The sequence below is a fragment of the Gallus gallus genome, chromosome 11 (assembly GCF_016699485.2).
Source record: "Gallus gallus isolate bGalGal1 chromosome 11, bGalGal1.mat.broiler.GRCg7b, whole genome shotgun sequence".
NCBI lineage: Eukaryota > Metazoa > Chordata > Aves > Galliformes > Phasianidae > Gallus > Gallus gallus.
This window is the reverse complement of record NC_052542.1, coordinates 964971-976667: the sequence shown is the minus strand read 5'-3', so window position 1 is coordinate 976667 and position 11697 is coordinate 964971. Positions and strand designations below refer to the sequence as shown.

Genomic DNA, 11697 nt, shown 5'->3' with positions numbered 1-11697 from the left:
CGGGACACCTCCAGGGATGGGGAACCCCCACCTCCCTGGGCAGCTGTGCCACTGTTCCCAACACCCAACCTGACCCTCAACGTGAGGCCATCGCTCTCACCCTATTGCTGTTACACGGGAGCAGAGGCCGACCTCCCCTCCCCACAGCCTCCTGCCAGGGGCTGCAGAGCCACGAGCTCTGCCCTGAGCTCCTCTTCTCCACACTGACCCTCGCTGCCACCTGCAGGGGCTCGGCCTCAAAGGACACGAACCGAGGGACGGGTTATCCCCAGATCCATTTGGCAACAAGCTCAAGGTTGTCCCAGCGAGGCCGAGCACAGGTCGGAGCAGGGGGATGTTCAATTAAATCTGCTTAGGAAAAGAAATCCGAAATAAGGCCCCAAAGCTGAGCGCGGAGGGGCTGCCAGGCTGGGGGCTGAGCACAGAGGTGACTCCGGCTCAGCTGTTCTGCTGCAGCCTATCCGTGGGGATTGAGGTTGCTGTTCTGTGCCCCGATGGAAAGTCCCACCTTTGGCCACAGGGCAGCCCTACAGCACCGCATCCTCCAGCCTCCATCAGCCCCGAGTCCTACTGGGGTGTGGAGGAGAGAAGCGAGGAAGCAGCACAGAGTGCCCCTATACCTCTGCCAGCAGGGATTTCCTTTGGCGAAGGGTAGGAGGAGCAGACCATGGCGTGGCGGAGGCAGTGGGCCCAGGGATGCAGGAGCCTCTCCATCCCATTGTGCGACTGTAAAAAAGGGAGTTTGTGCTCTGCTTTCCCTTATCCCCCTCCTTTAATAGTAATCATCATCATCGTCATCATCAGGTTCGTCTCGTAGAACAGAGAGAGGGAGATCATGTCCGCCGAGCGTTTAATCTCCTGCCCAAAGAATAGCAGAGAGCAAATTAGGATCGACTCCAATTAATTTGCCTTGATGGGCAAAATCTGGAGGGCGGCCATATCTGGGAATTAAGAACAAAAGCGGGGAGCACAAAGTAGGTCAATGGAGTTTCGTAACCGCAGCAATGGGTTTTCACGACGCGCGGAGGCGCCCGGAGAGCACTGGTGGCACCGCTGCAGGAACCCACCTGCTGGGGAGCTTTGGGCTGTGCTGGGGGTTTAAAGGCAAAAGGGAAGGGTGGGATGGAGAGGATGGGGACGTGGCGCTGGGGATGAGCCAGCAGTGCTGTGTGCTCTCCATTTTAGGGGGAAGATTTGCCCTGTGCCCAAGCAGAGCTCTCCTAAGCTAAGCTGCGTGGTCTCAGCTTCAAGTGCACTTCAACCTTCAAGTGCAGTCACTTGAAGGACAACAAGTGAGTGGCTGTGAAGTGCAGGGGGCAGGAATGAGGGTGGTGATGCACTGGAACAGGTTGCCCAAGGGAGGCTGTGGATGCCCCATCCCTGCAGGCATTGAAGGCCAGGCTGGATGTGGCTCTGGGCAGCCTGGTCTGCTGTTTGGTGACCCTGCACACAGCAGGGGGTTGGAATTGGGTGAGCACTGTGGGCCTTTGCAACCCAGGCCGTTCTGTGGTTCTATGATTCTGTGTGCCCCTCCCCGCTGTGCCGCACATCCACTTGTGAGCCAGCCGAGGACATGCGTGCAACCTCACCAACTGGCAGTGGTTGAGCACCGCAGCACGAGAAGGACATAAAGCTATTCGAGGGCGTCCAAAGGAGGGGATACGCATCACCTCGGTGTTCCTGCAGCCCCCAGCCACCTCCAGCCGCCCTCCAGAGGTGGCAGCCGCCCACCCGGCGCTGATCCTCTTAGCCATCCCGGCACTAATTCAGCCTTAAACACAGGATTGTCAGAAATTGGAAATGGAAGAATAGGCAGATTATCCCCCGGCAGCAGCGTTAAACACGGGGAGCGGCAGCTGCCGTGTGAGGAGTGCCGGGGCAGCACTCTGCCCTGCGCTGCGTCCTTCCTCTACAGTGCCTCGTTTGAATGAATTAATAGCAGGCCGTGCCAGGCTCGCGTGAACCAGCAGTGCTGGGAACACCACCTCTGTCCTCAAAGAGCTTTAAGCCCGGCAGATGCTCGACTGACAGCTGCCAGCGTTGAGCGAGGCTGCGTCCATCACTGCTGTGACAAAGCCCTGCCAAAGCAGAGGGCCCTGCAGGAAGAGCTTTTCAGCTCCTGCAGGAAATAGGCGAATAATCGTCCCTGGTTCGATACGGACAGTGACAGCTGAATGCCTCTCTATGAGGGGAAGATGTTCAGGTAAAGCTATTTCAGCTCTATCGGGTCATCAAAAACAAAACCCCGCACCCAATCATCCTCTCCTCCCCGTGTACCCCGACTTCCTTCGTGGTCATTAACAGCACCAAACACGGCAGGGCTGGAATCAGAGAGGCAGAAAGTGGGAATCTGCAGAGAACCGCACGGTGCTGTGGATAGCAATGGGGCACCGTGGTGTCCCCCACTCAAAGCCGGGACGGGCATTTGGGCTCCCCCAAGTGAGGGGGCAGATTGACTGCATCGGTCTGGCCCTGCTGGGAAGGTGAAAGCCCTGCAAAGCTCTTAACGCCCTCGGGGATGCCTGGATGTGTCCCACAATGGGGATAGTGGGGTTCTCTGGGTGCCAGGAGGGGACAACAAAAGGCCACCCTGAGCCACACGGGGTTGGGAAGGGCGCGAGGGCACCGTAAAGCAGAGAGATGGGAGAAATGTAAAAGCATCTTTTAATATAAATATAAATCCATCTGAAGGGTTCCAGGAGAGGGCGAGGGCTGTGGGGCCGGGCTGGGGCTCAACCTGTGACCCGTGCACTGAGGTCAGCGGGGACCCCAGGCCGCCCCCCCCTCCTGCAGCGCACGGCGGGTCCTTGGCTGAGGGCAGCACTACGCCCAGGCCCCCAGCAGCACCAGGGCCAGCAGGGGCAGGATGCCGGGGTGACCGGGGGGGGCTGAGCCCCGCAGCGTGGCCTGGTTGGTCTCGGCGGGCGGCGAGCCCTGGGCGCTGGCCAGGCGGCCCCGAGCGCTGCACAGCTCCTGCAGGTTGCCCTGGAACTGGATCTTGCGGGATTCCTGGCGCAGAGACTCCCAGATGGCGGCCGCCTCTTCGGGGCAGCGGGACAGCACCCCGCTGGCACAGGCGTGGAACTCATCCCAGGACCTGCAGGTAGGGGTGGGCATCAGGGAAGCGGCGGTGGCAGCGCCCAGCATCGGGGGACGGGGACGGGATCCGCTCACCTGCAGATGGTGTCCAACTCCTGCGCCTCCTGGCCACCCTCCTCCTCCTCCTCGTCCCGCTGCTGCCGCACGCTCTGCGCCATGCTGTCCCCCAGGCTGATGAGGCAGCCAGCGAAGCCCTTGTAGATGGTGTTGCACTTCCCTGCCGTGCTGATGGGCTCCTGAGCGACGGCTGCGGGGGGCAGAGGGATGGAGCTGAGCCCCCACCACCAGGTAGCACCCGCTGGGCTCACGGCGTGGCAGAACCCACCGGAGCCGGCAGCGTGTCCGCGGGCCCAGCATGCAAGCAGCAAAGCAGGGGAACCGTTGGGTTTGTAAGGGAGGGGATGTGGGGCAGAGTGAGGGTGGGTTGGGGGATCTTAGAGGTCTCTTCCAACCTTTGTGATTCTGTGGTGCTACAGAACAAAGCAGCCCTTGCTGGGGACCCCACGCAGAGGGGCTCACGTCCGTGCATGGAGAGGGACCGAGTTCCTTCACAGCCCCAGGAATTACAGTGTCTGCTGCGTGGACCCTCGCTCCCAGCCTGCTAGGATCGCTCCAGAGCCATCTGTGCAGCCCTCTGATCCCCAAACAGCACAGATTAATTTGTAACGACGGCACGGCAAACAAAAGCAAAGGCTTTGAGTGGTTGAGAGAGGTGGGGGGATGCTCTAAGAGAGATGGAACGGCAGGAGGAGAGAAAGGGGGGGGGGAAGGGGAAGGGGAGAGAGGCACAAGTGTAGCTCCGGCTTTGAGTGGCTGAGGGAGATGGGAGGATGCTCTAAGAGAGGTAGGAGAAAGGAGAGAAAGAGAAGAGGAGGAAAGAAAGGAGCAAAGAGAGAGGAGGAAGAGATGGGGAAGAGGCAAAAGTGCGGCTCTGGCTTTGAGTGGCTGAGGGAGATGGGGGGATGCTGTAAGAGACATAAAAGAGGAGAAAGGAGCAGAGAAAGGAGCAAAAAGAGAGGAAGAAGAGATGGAGAAGAGGCACAAGTGCGGCTCCGGCTGCCCCGCCTTAGGGATCCCCCGTTCCCGCACCTCCACATCCACCCTGGCAGCGGGGTTAGGCTCGGGAAGGAGAAACGGGAGGACAGGAGCCCCCTTTCGCAGCCCCAAAGCAGCAGCCCGGCTCCGGCATCCCACCCCCCTCGGCACTCACCGACGTGCAGCAGCAGCAGCAGCAGCAGCGGGCACACGACGCCCAGCAGCCGCCCGCAGCCGCAGCCCATGGTGCGGAGCGTCCCGCACCGCCACCGCTCCGTGTGCGCAGCGCTCCGCTCCCCGTTCAGTCCCGGCCGCGGCGCACCGCCCCCGGCCCCGCCGCCCCGCCTCCCCCTGCGCTGCTGCTGGGGGGGGGGTCGGAGCTCCTCCCGAGAAAAGGGGCGTGAGGGCTTTTTTGTTTTGTTTTGTTTTCTCCAAAAAAAGTTATTTATTGAATTGTTCTGAACGTTACGTCCAAAAAAAAAAAAAAAAAAAAAACCAACCAAAAACATTCGAAATTGAGATAAAAAGAAACCTCCCCCCCCCCCCCCCCCCCCCCCCCCCACCCCGTGCGCCCTGGGTGTAGAATCCGAAGTAACAGCCGAACCAGGAACGTGCTCCCACCCCCAACACAACAGCCCCCACCGGGCGCTCCTGGAGCGCCCACAGCCCCGCAGGCGCTGCTGGGGGTCAACAACTGCCCCCAACCCCCCTCGTCCCGCTGCTCCCCTCTCCCCCCTCACCACACCCGGAGCAGTTCTGCAGGGGTGGCTCTGAGCCCCCGACTCAACGCAGGGACCCATTCCTTGGGAACAACCCCTCGCCCACCAACTCCCTCCTCTGCTGACGGCAGCGGGCTCCAAAGCAAAGGGGTAAGAAACCCTCTGGCATCAGCCGGAGGGGGCGGAAAAGAGACTTCCATCTCTCCAAAGAGGCTATTGAGGACTATAAAGCCAAGTGAGCGTTCAGTGACTATTTGGGACTACACGCAGATGGCGTTTGCCTTAGAGATATTACACACGAGTTGATAGGTATCCTGGCAAGAGCTCTTGAACACAAGCCGTACGTGGTTAGTAACTACCAGAGCCGGGGGGGGGGGGGCTCCCCAGAGCACCCAGCAGCCCCCCCTTAGGTCATGCCAGGAGTGACCAGGCCCTGCAGCATGATCATCAGGCGGCGTGCAGGCTTGCTCAGCGTGTTGTGGGGTTCCACCTGGAGGAACTGGAAGAGCTTCTGCCGCACCTGGCTCATGACCGAGCCCATGTGGTCCCGGGTGATGGGGTCACTGTGGTCCAGGTGCATCACGGCCTCCTCCAGGTAACTGAAGGGCAGAAAGATGGGTTAGAACCAAAGCCAGCGCCTGACCCCACGCCAGTTCCGTCCATCTCAGTGCTGCACGGGCACAGCTCTGCTCCCCTACGGAGCAGTGCCCTAAGTTCAGCCATCAGAAAATACCCAATGGGAGCAGGGCACAGCTCTGCTGTGCTGCAGCCCCGCTGCACAGGCTGCAGGACATGCAGCAAAGCTGGCTCCAAGCCGGGCCTCGCTGTGGTGCTGCAGGCAGCACATGGCCACACCTGGTCAGACCTCTGTGTATATTTTCTTTGTATATCTTCTTTTAGCAGAAGGCATACAGTAAAATTCACAGCACTGAGGCTTATTCAGAGGGATATATTTAAGGTCTTCTCTTCCTATCCAGGGAGGTATGGGGGAAAAGCCTTGACTTCAGCTTCCTCTTGACTGCAGCTCGCCAGCTCTCCTGTAACTTACAGCTCTCCTTTCTTCCTGGAGTAAACTACCTTTATCCTTCTAACCCAAGGCTGAGATGTTTTCCAAACGTGCCACTGTCAAACCCTGCAGGTACCATAACAAGTTTGTTTTCCAGGGCAGCTAACAGAGTTCTGACTCTCAGTCTTAAAGTGCTCGTGGCAAGTGTTAGCACAGGCACGTGTGTTTTGCTCAGAACACTCAACAGACAGCGCCTCCCATGGCTCCTGCTGACAGCTCCCACTGAACATCTCTGGCAGTGATGCCTGGAAACAGACAACACTGAATACAGTGATGGGTTTGTTCAGAGTTGCAGGCAAGGCATGCAGCTCTGGGCATTGAGCTACCCAGGGAGCACAGCACTACCCCTCCTCTTACCTCCACGTGGCAACGTTTCCTTGGTTAAAGGCATCACTACACAGACTTCACCTACTACTAAGCCCCAAGAAGCTGCAGCCTTCCCAAAAGCACCACCTTCTGCTTACACAGAGCGAGCTTAGGGCCCGGCACACACCTGCAGGGGCTCAAACCTGTGGCTCCAACCATACTCACTTCAGCTTCAGTTCCGTACGGGTACCCAAATCCGAGGAGAGCTGCTGAATGAGTGAGAGCAGCACGGGCTGGGACAGCGGGCACGGCTGCTGGCCAAACACTTGCTGCGTGTCCACTGTCTCACAGACATACAGGACCAGGTTGAGATCAGCTGCTGTTAGAGCCTGCAAGGAAGACACAGCTAGAAATGCAGAGGAAGCACCGGGCAGGTGAAGGACATGGGACAGAGCATGGGACAGAACATGGGACAGCTCAATGGCTCGCCAGCCTCCTCTGCTAGCAGCGGGCTCAGCAAACCCCATTGGTGCAGGCAGGACTGTGTGTAGGCTCTGCCTACACTAAGAGGACACCCGTGTCTGTTCTAAGCTGAGCAGACAGGTGACAGCTCACAGCCAGGCACAGGGGACCAGGCTCCTCAGCAGCATGAGCTGGGGCCGTGCTTGCAGCTCAATGGCACAGCACTGTTTCTATTCCCGGTGGAGTTCGTCTGCAGCAGCTCAAATGAATCTGTCTGCATATTCAAAGGCAAAGCCAAGGTCAGGTCCCAGCTGGCAGATCTGCCCAGAGAGGCTTACAAAGCTGTTGCACTTTGGGGGTGCACCATGTGCTTGCTGCTGCTGATGGCAAAGTCACTGGCTTACTGCAGCACTGATGCTGGCCTGGCAGGATAAGGACAAAGGAACTTCAGTGCCACCAGTCATGGAACATGCATGGCTCTGGCCCGACCTGTATGAGTGCAAATGCACCCCCTGAGCTGTTTGCTGCCACAGGCCTTTTCAGCCAGCTCCTCTGAGCTGTGGACTTACGCCCCCCACCTTAAGGAGCCACTTCCCCCTCACTCTGTCCCCTAAAAAGCAATGCTGCCCACTGCAAGGAAGGCCGCGTACCTGCTGGAAAGCTTGGTTGAGATGGCCCTGCTGGAGCAGCTGAAGGATGTGAGTTTGCTGAGACTGGAAGTCCAGGTGAGTGGAGGGGATGGGAGTCCCTGCAGCCGAACGCATTGCCTGGACAATGCTCGAGGTGACAGCTGCTTGCTGCTCCTTCATGGCCAGGCTCACTTCTCCTTTAATGACTCTCTGCACCTGAGTCAAAATAGACTCCTGAAGGCTAAAAAAAAAAAGAAATAAAAAAAAACCCAAAAGTATCTCTGAAAACAAAGGGAATATGTTGCACAATGCTTGTAGCAGGGAGGGAAGCACAGGCTTGCTTATTTTAGTGTGGCTCCCAAGGGGTCAACATAAGTTGTTCTGAGGCACAGGCACTGGAAACAGGCAGCCCAAGGAAGCTCCGTGGCAGCAATGCAACATCCCAGGGTGCATGCTGAAACATTAGGATTCTGTGTGGGAAAAGTGATGTTCCAGGAAGCTAATCCTCATTACATAGTGTTTTAATTCTCTAATACACCTGGCAAGGTGATGATGCTGTAGGTTCACCTCTGAAAGGCCAACTTCCTACAACAATCTCTAGCATGCAGTGTTAACCCATGGGTGGGAATCCTCTCCTCTACAATGGGCACAGAGCATCAGAGCTGCTCTTCTGTGGTACAACAGCAGGGCTTCCCTGGGAGCCAGCAGTGCCCATGCAATGGGAACTGGAATTTGGTCTGGTGCCCTCCCTGCCGAGTCTGCTCCGCACTGAAGACCCCAATATACTGACATATGTTCCGATGGCTGAAAATAGACAGGGCTCTATTTTAAGGGACTCTGCCCTGCAGGTGATACTAGCCAGCCTTTGCAGCTGGCAACCTGCCACCAGCTTCACGGTGTGCACAAGCTGAAGGCACTGCCAGGATCGCCTCTTGAATCTGGGATGGCCAAACAGGAATTGCTGCACAACAGCTGAGAGGACAAAAGGAGCCTGCAAAGCTGTTGGCATGCCTGAGGACATAAAGAGGAAAAGCCTTCAAGAGACCCCAAGATCATTTTAGAACAGAGAGGAGGGAGTGACTTGAGAGCACTTAGGTCTTCAAACATGCACATAGCATACTGTGACAAGCACGTCCCAAGCTCCCCCACATAGCAGGGATACAGCTGGTTGTTCAAAGTGTTCTGTGGTCTTTGTTCTGTGCCTTACAGGGCAACAGTTACAGCAGCCCACACGCTTTGTCATGCCACACGGAGCTAACAGGCAGCTCTCTGGTAGGGATGGCGAAGGACTCATTTCCACAACAAAGCAGGAAGAGTTTTGTTTTTAAACATCTGTGCTTCTCACTGACATCTCTTTCAGCAAGCCCAGCTGCCAACTTACTTGCCCACAATAATGTGCAGCTGGTGCTGCACCTCAGCATGGATATTGGCTGCGATGGTGGAAGCCAGCTGCTCGGTGCTGCTCTGAAAGGTGCTGATGAGCTGTCGAAGCTGATTCAGCAGTGGGTCCCGGGCCTCCTGTTCTCGTGCCTTCTTGTTCTTCATGTGAGTCTCGAGCTGCTGAATGTCTGCAACAGCCAAAGAGGAAGACATTTCAGCTGTAAGCACTGTGGTCAGAATAGAAACCCACCACCAGGCTCTACATATCCTGCAGCAGAAGCCGTGTACAAGTACAGAAGATGGGAGAATGCGTAAGCTTGCTGTGGGCTGTGTTATGCTAACATAGAAGTCCTGCTTCTGGTCTCCCCACCACAAAGAATTACACGAGACACGGTAACAAAAGTAGGATGTGGTAATTCCGCAGTAGTAAAGCCCAGCTGCAAGTCATTGATTCACTGAATGACATCAAGCACTTCGCAGCGTGGGTTACAGAGCCTGGAGCTGGTGCTGCAAGAGCAGAGATTCGCCTACAAAATCCCTCATGTCCATTTATCAAGTGGGAAAGAGAGTAGTACACTTTCAGACAACACCAGCAGGCTCAGAGCTCAACAATTACACCGAAACTCTGAGAGGAAATGACATTAGCCGAGGGCCAACTTGTCAGCCACTAACACAAGTGCTGCGCAGAGAAAACCCAGAGATGACTCACATTCCTGCGTGCCCTGCTTGAAGGTGTCATTGATCTGCTGGAACATGGACTGGCAGCTCTTCTCAAAGGCTGGCAACACGACGCTCTGGAAGGCTTCCCTGTAGGCTGACTGGATTGGGCCCTGCAGGGTATCGGCCGTTGCCCTCACAACGCTATCTGTAAGGTTCTTACAAGAACACACAGAAGAGACCCCAGAAAATTAACAACAGACCTCTGCAGGATAGAGATGTGAAGAAGCACTCTATGTCCCAACAACACACCCACGCCGGGTAAGGACAGTCCTGTCAGTCAGGAGCGTGCATTCCCTGAGCAGCTGAACTCCTTCCTCCAAGGTGCACCAGGACTACAGCAGGCAGAGCACCTGATTACTGAGGGGCTGCCCAGGAAAAAATCACAATTTCCATGCAGTTCAGCTTGAGAACAAGGCAAGGCGGTGCAGCCAGGCACGGCTCCTCTCCTCCTCCCCAGCTTCCCTCCCACAACCCATCACTGCCTGTTAATGCAAGCAACAAGCTGCTGCTCCTAAAAACGTTCGCCACTTGGCTGAGTAAGGTGACCCTAAAAACCACTGCTCTAGTCAGAGCCTCCAGTACAGAGCACAAATAACTTGGTAAATGGAAGAAAGGGCTACCAAGGCAAAGCAGGCAGGGGAAGCACACAATGAGCTTGCTCTTCTGATGAAACCAGAAGAAAGCTTTGATTGCTGTCGGCTAAACTGACCTCAGACCCACCTGGAGATTCAGGTGAGAGGAAGAGCTACGAGGGGTCACTACCCATGCATGTGACAACTCGGTGTCCCCAGGAATAGCTACGGTCTGGTTCCCCTTACCTTTGATTTCACTAGCTTGGTGATGTTCTCTTTCAGCGTCCCCTCAACAGCAGTGAGCTTGGTAGCAATAGTACTACTTAGCTGGCCAGCAACTGGGTCCACGCTCTTGGAAATGCCTAGGCACAACACAAACACATCAAAGTTGCAGCTCTGAAATCCCAGTACCACACTTCAAAACCTGACAAAGAACACGGAGTCAATCTCTCCCCAGGGGTGCCAAATGACACAGGTAGGGACAAAGGTCACAAGCTCTGGCTTAGGAAACTAAGGCTGGACACGAGGAGAAACATTTTTCTCACACCAGAAGTCACCAGAGAGGCTGTGGAATTTCAGCCTTAAAGGTTTTCAGGACTCATCCAGAGAAAGTAACAGCTGAGCTGACCACAGTGCAATGACAAGTCTTCCTGCAACCTAACTCCTACTTCACGCAGTGCCAGCGCTCTCACAGAGCACGCCTCCCACCTCTCCCAGAATCCACCTTCAAAACCCAGGCAGCAGCACTCACACTGGGGCACTGTCTTCTTCATCTCCTCACGAACAGTCCTCTCCAGACGGTTGCACACAGCACTGGAAAGGGTCTGAGAGAGCTGCTGAGAGAGATGCTCCTGGAGCTGCCCGTTGCGCTGCTGTCCTTCTGTCAGTGCTCGGTCCAGTCTCCTCTCTAACAAGCGTGCACGTCAAGGAGCACAAACAGCTGACAATAAAGCAACCTGTCAAAGAACTAAGGGGCAAGATCTTCCAGTGAATTAAGAAAGTAGTGGCAAAAAACAAAGCATGGAAATACACAGTCACTTCTGAAAGCAGAAGGAAAGCGAGACCCACTGTGAAGGCACAGATCTGTCAGAAACAGAGATTTCTGGCACATTTTTTCATATAAAATTATTCACCATCACTGAAACTACACCTGACTGCAAAGCACACAGGTGGATCTCTCAGCACTCACTGAAAACAGAGTTTCAACTGCTTGAAAATTCAGGGCCAATGGGGAAAATCCATTGTAACATTACAATGCAATTCCAGACTCTGAATTTCGGTGGAGTGCTCTCTGAGTCATCTATGGATATATCTGCCTGGTGACCAAAAAGGAAAATCCAAGACGAAGAGAGAAAACAAACTGTTGTTGCATCATCACAGGAGTGTATGGTATGCCAGCATCTTGCACAGGGCAACAGTTCCACCAGCTCTTATATAAAACTAGAAATTACTCACAGCACGGCATCAAGGCATGGAATAAATGGCTTGATTAAGCCACCAGATGAATATGTGGCTACAGCCAAGAAAAATCTGTTTGCATCCATGGGATATGGCAGTCAGATGCTATTTCTGGTGCAATTTCTCAAAGCAGTGCACCAGCTTTAGGAGGAAAAGGAAAGGATCGGTCTGTAAACACTCCTGTGCAACCGGCCACTGCCTGAGGAAGGGGAATGCAATAGGTGCACCTTGGTGTGCTCCAGCACTGCAGC

The 11697-nt window shown here is 55.6% G+C and overlaps 2 protein-coding genes across 4 annotated transcripts in view; both read right to left on the bottom strand.

Moving 5' to 3' along the window:
- Positions 1 to 2647: 2647 nt before the first annotated feature.
- Positions 2648 to 4414, bottom strand: NRN1L (neuritin 1 like). 2 transcript variants are annotated; one of them, XM_015279154.3, is made up of 3 exons: positions 3552 to 4414; positions 3175 to 3346; positions 2648 to 3097 (listed from the first exon to the last, which is right to left on the bottom strand). In XM_015279154.3, the coding sequence occupies exons 1-3, from the start codon at positions 4075 to 4077 to the stop codon at positions 2824 to 2826; spliced, it is 972 nt and encodes a 323-aa protein (XP_015134640.1). In that variant the 5' UTR covers positions 4078 to 4414; the 3' UTR covers positions 2648 to 2823. The 2 variants fall into 2 exon arrangements, with proteins under 2 accessions (XP_015134640.1, XP_015134641.1); XM_015279155.4 differs by having other exon boundaries at positions 4310 to 4414.
- Positions 4415 to 5089: 675 nt separating this feature from the next.
- The window catches only part of EDC4 (enhancer of mRNA decapping 4), a 31275-nt gene continuing 24667 nt past the window's right edge, over positions 5090 to 11697 (bottom strand). For both annotated transcript variants that reach the window (XM_414022.8, XM_004944062.5), the window contains 7 exons: positions 10740 to 10895; positions 10235 to 10350; positions 9406 to 9571; positions 8698 to 8884; positions 7338 to 7557; positions 6451 to 6614; positions 5090 to 5452 (listed from right to left, as the gene is read on the bottom strand). In XM_414022.8, the coding sequence (XP_414022.4) occupies positions 5260 to 5452; positions 6451 to 6614; positions 7338 to 7557; positions 8698 to 8884; positions 9406 to 9571; positions 10235 to 10350; positions 10740 to 10895 (1202 nt within the window). In that variant the 3' untranslated portion in view covers positions 5090 to 5259. The remainder of the gene's footprint in view (positions 5453 to 6450; positions 6615 to 7337; positions 7558 to 8697; positions 8885 to 9405; positions 9572 to 10234; positions 10351 to 10739; positions 10896 to 11697) is intronic.